Source organism: Gambusia affinis, linkage group LG11, assembly GCF_019740435.1.
Source record: "Gambusia affinis linkage group LG11, SWU_Gaff_1.0, whole genome shotgun sequence".
Taxonomy (NCBI): Eukaryota; Metazoa; Chordata; class Actinopteri; order Cyprinodontiformes; family Poeciliidae; genus Gambusia; species Gambusia affinis.
Window position 1 is genome coordinate 3,248,641 of NC_057878.1, and position 18,341 is coordinate 3,266,981.

General features: G+C 41.7%; 1 protein-coding gene across 2 annotated transcripts in view; it reads left to right on the forward strand.

Annotated features, from left to right (window-relative positions):
- Positions 1 to 17,602, forward strand: part of vwa8 (von Willebrand factor A domain containing 8) — a 67,423-nt gene extending 49,821 nt beyond the window's left edge. For both annotated transcript variants that reach the window (XM_044132156.1, XM_044132157.1), the window contains exons 38-45: positions 3,717 to 3,825; positions 3,949 to 4,105; positions 10,451 to 10,559; positions 12,084 to 12,209; positions 12,622 to 12,780; positions 14,845 to 14,943; positions 15,628 to 15,866; positions 16,788 to 17,602. In XM_044132156.1, coding sequence (XP_043988091.1) covers positions 3,717 to 3,825; positions 3,949 to 4,105; positions 10,451 to 10,559; positions 12,084 to 12,209; positions 12,622 to 12,780; positions 14,845 to 14,943; positions 15,628 to 15,866; positions 16,788 to 16,896 — 1,107 coding nt within the window. In that variant the 3' untranslated portion in view covers positions 16,897 to 17,602. The remainder of the gene's footprint in view (positions 1 to 3,716; positions 3,826 to 3,948; positions 4,106 to 10,450; positions 10,560 to 12,083; positions 12,210 to 12,621; positions 12,781 to 14,844; positions 14,944 to 15,627; positions 15,867 to 16,787) is intronic.
- Positions 17,603 to 18,341: the final 739 nt, after the last annotated feature.

Genomic DNA, 18,341 nt, shown 5'->3' on the forward strand with positions numbered 1-18,341 from the left:
CATCCAAGATCCATTCGCCTTTCTAATTCGGATTTACTTCTCTTTCTTTGTGCTAGCTGTCAACATTAGCCTTTTATTTACAGATGGATCCTTTATCAAGAGCCTGATTGATGACAGTAGGGTTAACATCATCCTATCAGAAGTCTTACACATTGACTTTGGTGAAAATTACTGATCTGAAGTGACCTGAAATCTCTGAGGTTTCTTGTTATGATGGCTGACGCAATAATTACACAATAATAATTAGTTTTGTTAAATAGAGTTGTTTATTGGATGATCTTAACAAGCATTCAATAAGTCTGTACTATTTTAAATATCACTTTGTTTTCTTAACTCTTTTGACACATTAGACTATAATTATAACAATAATCATAACCAAAAATATTAATTTAATAGTCATGTAAAAAGATATTGCACACTTAAATATTGTTTTTCACTTTTCCATTTTGAAACTATAATTACATTTTTTGGAAATGTAATGTTCTTACTTTAAAAAAACCATGAATCTTAATTTTACATCCTGATAAATGAAGAAACTCCCATAACAAAGAGAGTAAAGAGACAAATTAAGCGTGAATAGAGAATAAAGGAAAAGTATCACATTTTCAAAAATTAATGTCTGAAGAAAATATTTAAGCTATAGAATAAATTGTCCTTTAACTCAATACTTTTTGATGTAGCGACATCACATTATGTAAGACACTGATCAAGAGAATAAAAATGATGGGATTAGTGATTTTTACAGCTAAATCAGAATAGTACGATACAAAAAGAACTTGATGACAAAGGTAAACTTTTAAAACAGTCGTGTCTATTCTTTTGACACCTATAATTGTTAGGACGTGGTCCTACTGTTCAGATCTGTACATTAGCATTACATCGTCCCTCACCACCCTGAATGTTGGTGCTTTAGTCTCACATCCAGACTTGAAACTTGAAGTGATGGTGGCGTCTCCAAAAGGACTCGTTTTAAAGCGTCACTTGTTTTTATAACCCCGGAGTCATCAGGTATCCATCACCTCCTTGCTTTGAGAAGCCCCGAATGGAATCCACCACCAGCTTCATGAAACAGTCGTGTGCTATTCTGTCAGACAATATGATCTAAGTAAAGCATGACGACAAGTGTGGATTACTGGAACAAGATGACGTGGAGGAAATCCTGCTGGCTCAGTTCCCCCCCTGTGATTGATGGGTTTTTTACGGACGGAGGGGTTTCAGGAACCGGCCGGTGCTGGACCTGACCGTGGTGGTTCTATCTTTGGCCTGGGTTGGGGTGGGCGGGTCACACCACATTCACAAAGACTCGTTCAGAACACGTGAACCCGGAGCAGCCGAACATTTAAAGCACGTTGATGCCAGAGGCTCAGACCCCTGACCCTTTACCTAACCGCAGAGCTATGAAACCAACTTCTCTCTGGTTACTGAGCCGAACACTGATTCATGTGCCTGCACACACACTTCCTGATGATTGTTACTAATACTGGAGTAATGAAGGGCTCTGTTGCTACACAGAAACCCTTTCTGCTAAGACACTGATGTGACATTAGAGACTGAGTTCTTCTTCTTCTGGTGCTCTTAAGAGCAAGAAGTAAAAGTTTTTCTTATCCAAACACAAAGTCGAGAGCCAGATAAGTTGAGTGCTGCTACTTTTCTGTCAAATACCAATTCCAGAACAGATGGAAGGATTTTTCTTGATGCATCAAAAAAAAAAAAATGTACGTTGCAGTTTTTTCTGTTTAGATCACGACTTATCAATGGCTACGTTCACATGGGAGGCAAAAGAGACACAAATCTGCTTTTTTTGTCCTAATGTGATATCCATTTGGGTTGTTCATCACAGTCTGAACAGCCCAACTTCGATCTTTTCACCCCCCTCAAAATCAATATATATTCTTTTTGACTTTAGTGGCTTTTATTTCACAGTAGATTGACAGGAAAGTGGATTGTGAGCGAGAGGGAAGACACCACCACGCTCTTATCCGACTGTTTTCAAATCGTCTGCTAACGGTTATGTCGCATTTCATCTGATTTTTAGTTTCAGAAAAAATAAAAATGTGTTCTTGTGACACTCTCTTGAGTTTTTGATACTTCTTAGTGTCGGCACTAAGAGTCAATTTTAAATGATTTATTTTTTAAAATAGAATCCTTTTTATAACACACCAAATTTGTGTTTCTCCAAAATCATGTTTTGCTCGAACACTCTGACAGATGTAGCCAAATACTTTTCTTCATTAACCTGTAAAAGCCTTTGTCAGTGCCGTTCAGTCCAGGTTAACCTGTCCTAATCTGAGATGAGACTATGTGCATCAGACTGACTCCTCTAATCTAATCTAATCATGGAGATCCCTGCTGACTCGGCAGCATTGGATCGGAGCTCTAAGCTTCTCTGGGCACCGGCCTGAAGCTGAACTGCTGCTGGATAAATCTGGATCAATCTCGCTGGGTTTCCATTACAAATGTGTACAACTTTATCAATATGCTGCTAATGTCACAAGAACACAATTTCGCAATTGTGGTGTTTCCGTCAAATAAGAAACAGTTAAAATCACACGGGAATAAGTTTATTCACGCGATAAGTCATTAAAAAGACGCGCTGCGCTGTCAACCTGTCTTCGTCTTTTCTTCTTGTGGCAACATCCAGTTGCCCGTGTGATGATGCACAAAATATGGCTGACAGACCATCTCATCTAATCAAAATTTTTTTTTTTTAATCAAAAAAACGGGATGTGTTTCCAAAATTTCCATGTTTCCTTTAAGCAAATTTATTTTCAGAATTCCAATTTGCACAACTTTATGGTCCGTGGAAACGCAGACTCTTTGTATCTCCTCATACACGAATAAAAACTACAGAATGAGTAGCTGCGTTTCCATTAACCATAAAATGAACATTTTGGAAATAATTTAGCTTGATGGAAAAAGCCAATTTCAAGAAATCTCTTTCAGAACATATTGAAATGTAAGCATGTCACAAAACTGCAATGGAAACGCTTCTTTCACATCAGACAAGTCACATGATCAACAACTGGATGTTACTACTGGCAGAAAAGATGAATAAGACAACAGGAAGTGGTAGGAGGATGACGCCGCAGCATGTTTTTTAATGACTTATCACATGAACAATCTTGTTCACGTGTGATATTAATTTAATTTCTCGTTGCAAAATTGTGTTTTTTCGACATTCGCGGAATATTGACAAAGTTTCACACACGTTTCTAACAAACGCAGCCAATGGATGGAAACATCCGGGTCAGAGCCATCCACCTTTTCAGAACAACTCCATCCTTTAAAGATTCCTTCCGTTTGTAAGAATGCAGCTGAACCCCAGGCGACCTTCAGAGTCTGGCTGCCTGGGCGCACAGTTCGAGCCAGAATGCTGACTTTGGGTCTGATGGAGAAATCGACCAAAAAAATGTATCGTTAAGCTCCGTGTGGATCCACTTTTTCCCCTCCAAAGCTCTCCTGCAGAGAAAGAGACGGAGCGCGCTGCGTCCTTCCTGGCCAGACCTCAGTCTTGCGTTCAGTGTGTGGTCGATTACGTATCATTTGGGGAAGTGAAGAGTGCAGAGTGATTGTGTGAGCTGGGAAAAGTAAAAGGCTCTGTTATTTGTCCCTCATTAAATTCAGTTTGAAAGCCAACTGGAGTGACTTTTGTTGATTCTTAGCTTCAGAAGTACTTCACCCAGTGGGAGAAAAATCCAGTTTTGTTTTTGCTTCAGATCACGATTCAGAGGGACAGCGGTTTGGACGTTTCTGCACCAAAACACGGCAAGATAGACGCCAGCAACGCTCCTCACGTCGGGGGAAACCAGTGGGCCGGAGGCACCGGTAACAAGTCTTCCTAACTCTACGTCCATCGTGTACAAATCCCATCTTGCTCCCAAGGTTTTTTAAAAATACTGGATGCAACACAAACTGTGACAAGTAAAACAGTTTTTTCTTTTCCCTCAGGTGGCAGAGACACTGCAGGGCTGGGAGGTAAAGGCGGGCCTTACCGCCTGGATGCTGGACACAAAGTGTACCAGGTGTCCCAGGCTGAGAAGGACGCTGTTCCTGAGGAGGTCCGCAGAGCCGCCCGCGAGATGGCCGAGAAGGCCTTCAAGGAACGGTAGGGCACAGGAAGTCTGCATCCGTTTCATGCTTATATAAGTTTTAGTCCATTTTGCATCATAAACTGCTTCAGTGTTTTACATTTTTCAGATTTTGTCACAATAGAACCACCAGGTTTAATGTGTTTTGTTGCGAAAGTGCATAATTTCAGATTGGGGGGGGGGACAAAAGATTACAATTACAAATCTGAAAAGTGTGGCATGTATTTGTGTTTTCTTTTTTCTATTTGTTTTTGGTTTTGTAAAGTTTCTCCAACTCCCCCATAACAGAAGGAGAGTGTCCTTGAATGTCAATTTTCAGACTTCACCAGATATTCTCAGTTTCATTTTGGTCTGGACTTTGACTAGGCCAGTTTTAACACTTAAACAGGCTTCCATCTAAACCGTTTCACTGTAGGAATGGGCTTCAGAAAACTTGGAGAGAAGATGAAGGGAAAAAAAGAAAGCAAAAATGAAAATATTGACTGTGATAAACTTTTTAATCACAATTTCTTTAACTAGATATTTATTTTCGAAATGATAAAATTAGTTTTTCAGTCACTGCTATGAAATCTAACTTCAGCAATATTCAAGTGTTATTTATCATGTTCATCTTTCTGATTGGCTGATGGTTAAATTTACAAGCTGCTTTGCTCCTCAAGCTAGCATAACTAGCATGGCTAGCACAGGCAGCTAGTGCAAAATGGGCAAGTCTGTGACCAGAAACAGACTCCTGCAAAGAAACCCTCTCAGGACTCCTGGGATGTCTAAAATCAGAACGCCTGACTCAGCATTTATGCTAAATTCATGTAATAATAACTGAATTAAAAGTGAGGGGGAAAAAAAGCAAAAACCTTCTAAAAGTCGTTTGGGGTGGGTTTCTCTGTCTCCATCCTTTATCCATCCCTCAGTGTGTAAACGTGGAGCAGGTGTCGGTCCTGGAGGTTCTGATTGGAGGAGCTCAAGGTCTGACAGGGTGATCCCACTGGGAGACGTGTGTGTGGGTGCGTGTGTGTGTGTGAGCCCATACATTCAGTCTGGAGCAGAGGGCACCCCTCTCACCAGCTGAACCATGAAGGCCGTCTCTGTTCACTATGTCTTCTAACATCCCCCCTTCCTCTCCCTCTTTTCCTGCATGGCCCTCCAAACACACTGGCTGCTTTCACATGAGGAGGACAACCTCTCTGCCTCTTTCTTTTTTTCCTCCTTCTTCTTTTTATCTCTTCTTGTCACTAGCTTCATTTGTCCAGATTCCTCCCACCTCTACATTTACCGCCTGTCTGTCCATCAACGTCCCGCTGAGCTCAGAGCAGATCTTGTTCTAACATGCGGATTCTGATATCATTCACTTTGAATGTTCAGAAACGGTTCCATAACTGGCTGCTCTGTTTTTTTTTTTTTTCCCCCTTCCAGTCGCTGACTGGAGGGGTTTTCAGAACATCTTTCACCATATTTTTATTGGCCGAGTGTTTTTCTGTCTCGCTGCTCAAACTGTGAGCCATCCAGAAAGTCTCTGACATGTGACATACAGCGGTGGAAACACAGGTATTCCTGAAGAGACGTTTTTGGCCGACATTCTTACGGATTATTTGTGTAAACCAAACAGGCCAGAATCCCTAACTCACCAAATCTGTTCAAACTTTAATCTTAAAGGGGCGGTATGATGAAATTTCCAGGCACATAGAGCCATTTTATAGCACAAATAAATAACTATGTTATCGTCAGTTGTTATAAAAATGTGATATATGTCAAATATGTCTGAAAAGAAATTGTACCTCAAAATTTAAAGTCTTTATTTTGGGCCTCTGTCTCTTTAAGAAGCTCCTGCTCTCAGTGAAACTCCACCTTCAGGAAGTCATCATAATATGAATCCTCTATTAACCCTTTAAGAATGTTTTTTTGTTTTGTTTTGTTTTGGGGGGTTTTTAAAACAGTGTTGCAATAGGAAGTAGCTCCTATGAGCTCAGCAGATGCTCAGTCCCACCAGGTGTTTGCTAATTGCTGCTGGCTAGTCTGAAGGAGCTGAGAGGGGAAGGAGCTGCTCTGTCATGTGGAAGCTTGGCAGTTTGGAGGCTGCAGCTCACAGGAGGAGCTTTGTGAAAGCAACCATTTAGGCAACCCGTGGCATTTAGGTTGCCACGGGGGATTAAAGAATATTTCAAACAAGCATGAAAGAATCAAGGCAACACTTCAAGAATGTTTTTAATAAGGAGCTAACATCATAACATGATCTAAAGCTCAAAAAAGTAGATTTTTACACAATACCTTTAATTGTGTTGGAAAGGTTCTGTTATGGGAATGTCCTGTTCTATTATCTGAGATGGGGAACGAGAGGTAAACATTCAACACATCATCTATCTAATGTAGTCCAGTCTCAACCTTTGTTTCCGCTGTGCTGACATTTTCCAATCCATATGACCAGCCTGAACCACGGACAGGAATCTCTTTACTGTGTCATGTTTAGCACATCCTCGTCCTCTGCTCAGTGATTCAGGAATCCTCACCCTCCTTTCAGTCGACAGTTGCAGAAACAAGTCAATGAGCAATAAGCCACAGTAACGTGTCTCAGCTCAAAACTACCTCCAGTTCCATCACGTTAGCCAAACTGATTTGTTTTCAGCACAATTTTGCAAAAACACAAATATTGCTAAGTGTTTTTGATCTGGTTTCTAGTGTAACGATTTTTAGTCCTCTTGAAATAAGACAAAACTAACTGACAAGTAACTTTTCAGCAAGAAATGGGAGCTTGTTTTAAGATTCAAGAATCCTGCCAGTTCCACTGGCAGATAATTTCAGACTTTATGTTTGGATGATTTGAGCCAAGCATAAACCTGAAGGTTTTGGATCAAAACTGGCTGATATTTAAACAGAATTTCACTCCATTCAAAGAAAACCTCTGAACAAAGGTGAACCCAGAGCATGATGCTGCCACTATCGTGTTTCACTCTGAGTGTTTTACTGACATGCAGCGGTATTTACCTTTTGGATTCATGACTCAAAGGTTCAAAGTTGATTTCATCAGACCATAACACTATCAGATGGGGTCTCTGAGATATAAACCTGCTTCTTTCAACAGTTATTCATCTAAACCTGTTAGCGTGTTATGTGTAAAGTTTGGTTTCACATCTTAAGAGTCCCATGATTTTTAAATACGCCTTAAAACCCTCTGTCGCCTGGTGAGGTCAGATATTTCCTTCTGTATAATTGAAAAGACAAAAAGAACATCCAGTTAAAGTTTAGCAGAGAAACGTGTTTCTGTTTCACCAGTTTTACTATTTTCATGCAGCTTGACACAACAAAGCATCTCTAACACAACGTGTTCCAAGACGACCACATTAAGCAATGTGTTAAACGTTTCATTGGACCAGCCCTGACCCCCGAAGCCGCAGTGCGAACAAAACAAAAATGTACTTTAAGCGCCCTGCTTCCCCAGTTAAACGTTTCACAATGTGGAAAGCAGAGACGGGTTTTCTGCTCGTCCGGCGTGTTCAGCCGGAGGGAGTGTCAGCCCCGATGTTTTTTTGCGGTCGCTGTGTGTGAAAATGTCGGCGCGCCTCCGCCGAGTTCCCCTCTGGCCGCCTCGGCTGTTTTCATCGAGGTTCTGGAATTCAGAGGAAATAGCTCCGGCCAGCCAGCCAAGACCCCGAGCTCTGCGCGTCGCTGCCATGCGTCCGCAGACACACGCAGGAATGCGAGGAGGAAGTGGCTCCGGGACACGCTGTGCTGCGACGAGGCGACGTGTACGCCGAGGAGCAGACAAAGAAATCTGTGTGTGCAGCTCAGAAATAACCGGACACCTGAAGCCCAGCTGATTCCTCAGAATGCATGTGATGCGGGGAAGATGCACGCGCTTGAATCACAAACTTTAATGTGTTTTATTAGGATTTTATCTTAAAATCAAATTTAGTTGCTGACTGGGATGGAAACTGTTTTGTTTTTTCTTTCTCTTTTGCAAATAAAAGTGTGGCATTGATGTTCAGTAGCTCAGCTTTAGCCCATTGTCCACAAAATAAAATAAAGTACAACCACTTGTCTTCAGGAGGTACCTGATCTCTAAATGATTAATCGCATAAATCTATTATAATAATAATCGTCAACTAATTTATCAATCGATTAATCGGTAACTGGAGTTAAGACAAAAAGAGGCCATTTTCTGAAAGAACAACGTATTCAGAGCAGTAATTAAGCAACTGTACAGTAAACTTTACAAAATGTACAAAATACATAAACATTTAAACACCTTTATAAATATGTTTTAAAACCCAAAAACTCCTCAAGTAACATTTTTTATATTCAATCAGTTCAACTTCACTAAAAGGAATGTTGTTATTGCATTTTTGGATGTTTCAAATTCATATTTCAAATGTTTGTTTTCTTATTTGAAAGGGGATTTGAATTATTTGTACCAGTAGCACCAGTACCAGTTCCACTGGCAGAGTCTTAATAATAAAACATTTTTCTTGTGTTCTAAGTGAAATAATTTACCAGTGGAACTGGTTCAATTTCATGAATATTAAGGAATTATTGACTCTACACAAGCTCCGATGTCTTGGTGAAAAATTACTTGTAAGTTAGTTTTGTCGTATTTCAAGTGTGCCAAGATGTTTGCACAAGAAACCAGACCAAAACTACTTGGTAAGATTTTGTGTTTTCGCCGTGTAACAGAGGAAGAATAATAAGGGAATAAAATAATGGAATAGAGCCCAATGTCAACAATCAAAATGAAAATGAGGAAATGTGAACTTTTAACAGATATAATGGAAGCGATGCTCTCCTAATAAATGGCTCCCATCTGTTTCAGTGGATAAACGTTGATTTTTGACAAGTTTTGGTCTCTTGGTTTTAAATACCACCAGCCTGAATTAACCATCGAAGCTCCAACTCAGCTGCCATTGATGTTGTGGAGGATAAACGTTCAGGTTATCTCTACAGGTGTGTTCTTCTGAGGGAGTGCGTGTGTGTGTGCGTGTGCGTGTGTGTGTGTGTGACCTCCTTTGATTGCATGGCTGATGCCAGCACAGTCTACACATTCACACACAGATCCGTTACAAGCTGTGACATATTAAGCCAGAGGGACTCCACCCTTCATCCAAACCCTGCCGGCGTTTTGAAAATAAAAAAAAGTCAAAAAAAATTAAAATAAATCAAGCCTCCACATCGCCAGGGTGGTTACGGTCTGGCTGCCGCCAAACGTTTCAAACACCTGGGAGAGATTTCACCCACGTCCCGCCGTCGTTTCATCTCACACACACACACACACACACACACACACACTTCACGCTGCTGGAGCATGGTGGTAGCACCTTTACATTAGCGAGGTGTGTGTACGGTTAGCTGATACCCGACTGATGGCTGCAGGGACCACCTGGGTCTTTACAGGTGGGGCTTTTTGAACAGATCACAAACATATGCTCCACATTTTAACCTTTAACCTTTCTGCCATGGCAACCACAGACACCTTTTTTCATATCCACTTATTGTCTTTGCTCTCTAAGACGATCTGGAGCTGCACTGATGTGAAAATGTGTTTGCACGCTTATGGTTACCTTTAAACTTTATCTTTTTAAATATTTCAAATCATTAAAAACCTGGAATTAAATGGGATCGATTAATTAATGGGGTTAATATATTAACAGACAGAGATTTTAGATGTACTTATATATATAACTGCTCTTAATATGCTTTATTGTTCAACAGATTGTCTTTTTTTTATGAGCCTGTGTACTCCAGTTAACGATTAATCATTGCTAAATTAATAGACGCTCTGCAAAAAAAATACAAAATATTGCCAAGAGTTTTTGATCCAGTTTGTAGTGCAAGTATCTCAGTACATTTGAAAAATGAAAAACAAACTTAGAAGTAACTTTTCAGCAAGGAATAACAGTTGGTTTAAAGTCAATAATTCCTTTATGCAGATGATTATTTTCATTACCGGCAGATAAATTCACTTAGAATAAGAGATTATTCCCATTTCGTAAATAAAATAATCTGACAATGGAGCTAGTACTTTTTTTAATCAATATTAAGGAATTAATTAGTTAAAACAAACTTTTTGTCAGCTGTAAGGTTCTTCTATGTCAGTTTTGTCTTATTTCAAGTGTATTGAGATATTTGCAACCACAAACTAGACAAAAATACTTGGTAAAATTTTATTTTTGCAGTTTAATTCAGTAATGGATTCATCACAATTAATTTGATTAATCATTACTGCCCTATCATGAATAATTGTCTTTTGATCTGAGTCAGGCAGAAAACCCACACCTGCCCGGGATTCGAACCCAGGACCTTCTTGCTACAAGGCAACAATGCCAGCAATTCCTCCAGGCTATGCTAACAGAGCTGCGTCTCTCCTGTCTCTGTCTCAGATTGAAGGAGATCAATATGAGTGAATACGACGCCTCCACCTACCAGCGCTTCTCCAGCGCAGTGAGGAGGCAGGTTCAGTCCCTGCGGATCATCCTGGACAGCTTACAGGTCAGCGTCCCACTGCCCGTCTAACACTTTGCTGTTTATCGCGCACGTGAGTCGCTCTGTTGGGCAGCCCACCGCTTTCAGTCTCTGGACTCTAATCTCTTTTCCTGCAGCCGTTTATCAGCAACAAGCCTGATTATTCTTTGAAGAACACTGATGACTTTGATCCGGCCTTTCTGTCCAGTCAAAGTCTCGTTCAAAGCCAACAACAAAGTTCAAAAAGCCTTCAAACTACAGCTGGGAGATGACCATTGTTTAATCTGCAAATGGGTCAGAATGTTGTGGTGTGAACACGAACGCTTTCTTTTGTCCTGCTGACGTGAGCGAAGGGAAAGATAGCCAGAAAAAAATCAGGGTTAGAGTCTCAGTTTCATTGTTTTGGGTTGAACTTTCCTCCTTTTGTTTTGGCGTAGTAGGCTGAGCTTCTCCTCTGTGTGTGTGTGTGTGTGTGTGTGTGTGTGTGTGTGTGTGTGTGTGTGTGTGTGTGTGTGTGTGTGTTCATATGACGAGGGGAAAATCCTGCTGCAGTGATTACAGAGCAGAGGCCTCGAGGTTTGCTCTATTATTCTCCGGTCCAGGTGTGGAGTTGTGTTAGGATGTCGTTGTGGGTGTTTGTGAGCGTGAGTTCATCTTTTTCCATCCAGGTGTTGACAGCTGCTGAATGCTGCTCGTTGTTTCTTCGTGTCCCTTCAGTTTACTCTCCTCACTGCGAAAATGATGACGATTCCCCCGAAACCAGCAGACAAGACGCCATGAAGTCATGTGTTGTTGCGCCGCACCTCAGGAGCGATTTAAGGACTCCCACGCAAAATAGATGCAAATCTGAATTACTGCTTACTGCAACTGGTCCAATAAATGATGGAGGGTTGTTTCCGTTTACCTGAGGGACGAATTTCTGTGTATTCAGAACCATCAACTGTTCTCTGCCCTCGTTCTTTGTTGCTGGACAAATGGAGAACTCTTCCCAATGACGAAGCATTAACAGTTGATGTTACTGAGCTTCATTCAACTTGCCCACTGGTTGGAGTAAAACTGCAACAGAAAAAATACAGCACAACAGGAGGCTGAACGTACAATTCTGCTAGCTGAAATGCTAAATATGCTAACAGCAATATTTTTATCAACTGAAAACATCAGGTGCTGTTTTTTTTTTCCTGATATAATTAGTTGTACCTTGTAAATTATCTGCTCTAATATGTAAAATCAACATTTCTAGGAACTTGGAGGCTGAGCTCTCCCCTAAAGAAAAGATGCGAGCGATCCCCTGTAGGGTTAAAACAAACAAACAAACAAACAAAAAACCATAAATAAGATGGAAGTGAAAGGATACATGACTTTCAATTTTATTTTCAAATAGAAAAACATAATTTTTCTTTTACTGTGACTCTTCTAAAAGAGTTGTAGCCCTTTGTAGCCGTTAGCTGTCCTTTGGTTCTCTTTTCTAACATGTGGCAATGTTGTTTGTTCTGATTTTATTTTGTCAGTACTAACGAGCGCTTGGTGTGTGTGTGCGCGTGTGTGTTTCAGGCTAAAGGCAAGGAGCGGCAGTGGCTGAAGAACCAGGCTATGGGAGAACTGGATGATGCTAAGATCATCGACGGTCTAACCGGAGAGAAAACCATCTATAAGCGCAGGGGAGAGCTGGACCCAGAGGTGTGTGTGTGTGTGTGTGTGAGTGCGCGTGTGCATGCATGCTATTGTGTGTTTGTAGCTGCAGATATTTTTACACTTTAACTATCTTTGTTTTCATCACACACATAATTTCAACCCTTAACCTTTAAGTGCTATGTTTAGCCTTGTGTGTGTGTGGGAGTTTTTTCCTGCACCCTGCTTTCCTACCATCAGGTTGTAGTCTACTCTTGTGTGTAACTGCATATTTTTGGCCTGAACCAAAACGCCTGCATTATAATAATTACTCCAGGTTTTAGATCTCTGGCCTCGTGTCGGCAGGTATTTTAGGAAAAGCCGCTCCAAAATCAGCAGCAGCCAGCCCAGTGGATTATTTAAGCTCCATCGGGTGGTTCTGTTGGCTCTGATTGTTTTTGGACCTTCTCCGTCCCTCCAGCTGGGCAGTCCTCAGCAAAAGCCAAAGCGTCTGCGGGTTCTGGCCGACGTGTCGGGCAGCATGTACCGCTTCAACGGGGTGGACGGTCGGCTGGAGCGCTCCATGGAGGCCGTGTGTATGGTGATGGAGGCCCTGGAGAGCTACGAGCACAAGTTCAAGGTGACGACACTGAGCAAGGAGGAGTGTGAAATGTCAAACAAAACGGTGTTACATTCCTTATAGGATGTAGTGTCTTCAAGTTTCTCTGCAGTTTTTCGTGACGCTTTTTTTACATCACACCAGGCATGTGATCAACAGCTGGATGTTACTGCTATCGAAGACGACAGGAAGTGGTAGGAGGATGATGGTTTGTTTTTGTCTTCTGTAATATGGAAGACTACAACTTCCCCAAAACGCAGCATATGTAGCCACTCCCAAGAAGGCGGGGCTTGTCGCTCCAACGCCTAAATCAGATGCCGACGTCTCCTCTGATGAGCAGAATTATGAATATGTTTCATATAACTGCTTACATCCACCACTGTGATGATTTTTAATGTGAAAATGTGATTTTAATTTCATTTTTTTTATTTAATGGAAATGCCGCAATTGTGAAGTTGTGTTAGCAGAGCATCGACAAAGATTTGTGCACATTTATATAGGAAATGCATCTGCTGCTTGCTATCTTGCCACATATGTCGAGAAATCAAAAAATGAATTTTTGGTGCCTTTAAACCAAAAATCAAATCCTGTCATGTCTTGGATGTGGGGTTTGGGTCTTGCTTTTGATACAGTCCCATTTGAAACAGGAAATATTGTACTTTCTAAACATCCCAAAGGACGCATGTACGATCCAGACAAAATAGGACCGAAGTTGGACCCTTGAGGTCCATCGCAACAAACAGGATCTGGTGAAGAGAAATGTTCCCCACTGAAAACCAGAAAAAGACCTCACTGACAAATAAGACATCTGAAAGCACTGTAATGTGTCTGTGCTCATCCAGCTACCCCAGACTGTCTGCATCACTGCTGGAAGCACTCGTCTCTCTGTCCGTGTCAAGCCTGTTGTAGCCTAGAAGGAAGAGTTGTTGAAGAGAAGGAGACGACAGACAGGACAGAGAGGAGACATGCAGAGATGCGTCTGCAAAAGAGAGCAGCAGGAGGCAGACTTCTTGGCCCCTAGTGACATTCAACCCAGCCTAAAACTGATCACCCTCCCCCCCCCAGCCCTCTTAGCGTGTCACATCAGACGGCTGTGTGACTGTGCTTTTTGCATAACACTCCTTGCATTTGATGGAGTACAGTCACACCCACGTCTCGTGTCACCTACTGTCTGAGGTGGAAATTCTGCCAGTAGTGGTTCAGGGTAGCAGTGGTGCACCATTAGCTGTGATTGTTTGTCACTTTGCATTTTTAAATTCATGTCTGTTCACAAACCAGAAATAGAACAACCATAGAAATGCTCTGTAAAAGATTCTTAATACCGAAAATGGCATTAAGCATTTTTGGCTAATACCATTTTAACCATTTTGGTTAAAATGTGGCTCTCTACAGAACTGATAGAGAGCCAGGTGCTTCGAACAACAGGATCACCACTGGCTCCAACAGAACTGGTGCATCTATGTCAGACCTGGGCACTGGAATAGCTGCAAGAGCCCCGGAGTTGCATGCTGATCGTCATTGACCTCATTTCCATTGACCATAACATCGTGCAAATTGGAATTCCGAAAATAAATTAGCTTAATGGAAACCTGTTAATTTTGAAAAACCTGTACTCTTTGAAAAAATTTCAATGGACACGTTTTTTTTTTGCATCACACGAGCCATGTGATCAACAACCGGATGTTACCGCTGGCGGAAACAACAGAGAAGACGACAGGAAGTTGTAGGAGGATGACGTTTTTTAATGAATTATTACGCAAACAAACGTATTTATGCGTGATTCTAATTGTGTTTCTTATTTAACGAAAACAATTGCGAAATTAGAATTTTTCAACATTAGCGGAAGATTGATAAAGTTTTGCATACGTTTGTAACGGAAACACAGCTTGTGAAAGGTACAGTCTCTCCTGACTGCGTTGAGATGCTCTGGTTGGTTTCAGCCTGACTCTTCCAAAGCTACAAAGTCATGTTTCTGCAGCATCACACATGACTTACGGGAACTATTTGAGAATGTGTCGTGACGAGGTTTTCACGATGTCATCCATTTTAGAGAGTTTCCTTATAGTCCCTGTTTTCTCCACTCAGTACGACATAGTGGGCCACTCGGGCGACGGCTACGACATCGAACTGGTCCCAGCAGACAAAATGCCAAAGAACGACAAGCAGAGACTGAAAGTCCTCAAGGTACACACTCTAAATCAGTTCAGCTGTGTGAAGTACCTGTGAGCTGCCGGTGTCGGCAGTCAGAGTGATTTATTTGAAGAAGTTGCCAATCTAGCAGCAGCTAAATGGGTCCATCTAAAGGATTTCTTCCTTCTAAAGCAAGGTTAAGATCCCAAAAAATGTTCTGGAGCATTGTGGTATGATCCGACATGTTTCATGTGTAAAACCAAGCTGCCACACAGTACACCACACGTCAAACTCAATGCTCGGGATCCAAATCCAGTCTGGCATAGCATTTTATTTGACCCCCTAGGCTCCAGAGGAACATGTAAATAAAACTTTTAAAATAAGAGTTGTGTGGTGAAATATTATCTTCCCAATCAAATCAAATCAGTTTCTATGTCCTTATTGCTAAATTACATCAATCAGGTTTTTGCAGATTTTCCACAGAAATTTCTATGTATTTGTTTGAGACTATCACAGTAAGAAGAGGGCTAACAACAAATACATCAGACTCTCTAAATTGAATTTTGTGAGCAAGTTTGAGGAGAGTTATAGAACGTTTCAACCAAACAACTGATTAAGTCTTTCTAAAATGACTTTTATTGCTTTAAAATGAGGTCTGATCTGTTAGATAGCAGCCATGCTGACCGTTCCACGGCTGATGAATGTTTTCTGAGCTAGTATTTCCTTGCCCGTGCTCAGACCATGCACGCCCACGCCCAGTTCTGCATGAGCGGCGACTACACCCTGGAGGCCACCCAGGCCAGCATCAAGGAGCTGGCGAGGGAGGAGGCGGACGAGCACTTCGTGGTGGTGCTCAGCGACGCCAACCTGGAACGCTATGGAATCCGGCCGGAGCGCTTCGCCCAGGTCTTGACCTCCGACCCGCAGGTCAACGCCTTCGCCATCTTCATCGGATCCCTTGGCGATCAGGCCGAAAGGTGAGGGTTGAATGGAGCACACCCTCACTCTCCAGTCTTGATGGGTTTTGGTTTGCCACGTGTCTGTAGTTCACGTCCCAGCAGGTGTTCAGGGTGATTCGGGTTTTTTTTTTACTCTCTGATGGAAGTGATTGACATCAGTGTAGTTTCTATTCTCCTTCTGCCTGCCTGGGATTTTATGGAGCTTCAGTTTCCTCCCACAGTCCAGAAATATGAATGCTAGGTTAACCAACAGCTCTAGACTGACCAGAGGTGTGAATGTAAGAGCTGCTTCCTGTCTTCTGGGACTGATGTGTCATAATTTACAGAATGACACTTCATGACAACATTCATAAACATTAAAATGACTCTTTCATGTTCATGACAGGGGTTATGTCACCTTTATGACTATATCATGTCAGTGTTATGCACACCCCTTCAAATAAAGTGTTTCCTTTTTAGTAGTTTTTTTGTTTTGTTTACATTTTTATTATTGTTATTATTATGAGAAAATTGTCTTATTTTAAGTAATATTGAACTGCCATTTGTTGAATTGTATGCTAGTTGAATCAGGACTTTTTCATCACTATTAAGGAGTTATTGTTACTAAGACAAGCTCCTATATGTTACTTAGTTAGTTTTGTCTTATTTAAAAATATATATTTCAACCAGAAACTAAACAAAAAAATACTTGGTAGGATTTATTTTTTCAGTGTAGATCGTTGCCTGGATGGACGAATCTATTCCCAGATTTACTCATCGTGTTGTTTTGTTGCTAAGTTTCTGTGTTTGAGGGACACAGACTGTAGTTTGCTAATGGAAATGTCACACACACACACAAACACACACACACCCACACACTCCAAACAAGCTTTGCTCTGTGTTCGTCTTCAGGAAAGAAAAAAAAAACAAATCTCCAAACACTTCTTGTCTTTGTTTCAGACTGCAGAAGACCCTTCCAGCGGGGAGATCCTTTGTTGCCATGGACACCAAGCAGATCCCCCAGATTCTGCAGCAGATCTTCACGTCCACCATGCTGTCCAGCGCCTGACTCCGCTAACAGACTCAACAGACTTTTCACAGCGTGTCCTCAGGCCGTCTCTCTTACAGACGTCCAAACTGCTCTGCTGCTGTCGCCGTGGTTTCCTTCAGAATGAGTCTGACATGACACAAACACACCGATGATGACATCATAAATCCCCATTCTCTTCCTCTGTATGTGTGTGGGTGTGTGTGTGTGTGTGTGTGGTACAGCATCAACAAGCAGCAGCCTCTTCCTTCCTGGCTGCTGGACCGCGTGACGCCTTCCACACTCTCAGTCCTGCAAGGAATCTCAGATCTGCTTTCATTCTCCAAACACACACACTCTAACACACACACACTCCAGTCACTGTGGGGTAACTATCGCTCACATGCTAACAGGAAAAGTCTGCACAGACGAGAGCCACGTGCTCACTCTGTCCCTGCTTATCATGTTTAACATTCACGCATCACTGTCTGGAGCAGATGGGATCAATAAAGCAGCTGATCGATCGGTCCATATTGATTCCTCTGTGACAGTGTGACGGCTTGAGGGGAAAGAGACACTCTGCAAACATGTTGGGATGTTTTACCAGTTCAGTAGTGTGTCTTAACTCTTAGAATGATAGTTCTTGCTAATGCTGATTCTTTAATTGTACACGGTTGTTAATTTAAGATTATATAACATGTAAAAGTAATGTACAAAGAATTTCATAAAGCCATGTTGCTGTTTGTGATCATTGTGCAAGTATGTCTGAAAAGTGACAGAGAAACTTAAAGAGGCAGTATTGAGTTTACCAGGCAGACAGTGTCATTTTATAGCACTGTCAAATATCTATGTTACCTTCAGTTGTTCTAAATGTTCTGGATGTGGGCTTCTGTCTCTTTAAGAAACTCCTGCTCTTTCTGAGTGTTTTTACCAGCGTTGCACTGAGAAGTAGCTCCTACAATGAGCTCAGCGGATGTTCAGTTCCACCAGGTATTTGCTAATTGCTGCTGGTTAGTCTGAAGGAGCTGACTGGGAGTCGAGCTCTGTGAGGTGGAAGCTTTGAAACTGCAGCTCAGAGGAGGAGCCTCGTCCTCGAAGGCGGAGCTTAGTCCATGGAGGTGTTTTGCACAGCTGAATGGTTGCCATGGAGATTCAGGGATTTCTCAAACTTGCATGAAAGAATCAAGGCAACACTCCAGGTACGTTTATAATGAAGCAATAAAATAACATGATGTAAAGCTCAAAAACGTTACATTATACTGCCCCTTTAGCACCGCGGGCTCCATGTTACAGACTTCTTCAGAAACCAATTTGATTTGTATTTTTATCCACGAAAATAGTTAAAGTCCCTTTTCAGTCCTCTACCTACCTAATCTGTACCTTCTTGTGTTTAAAAATATGAATCGTAACAGTTACAGTTCGTGCTGCGGTAGAACATCCCCCGGCTGCAGGCTATTGGTGATATTTTGCTCTTGGTGAACTCTCAG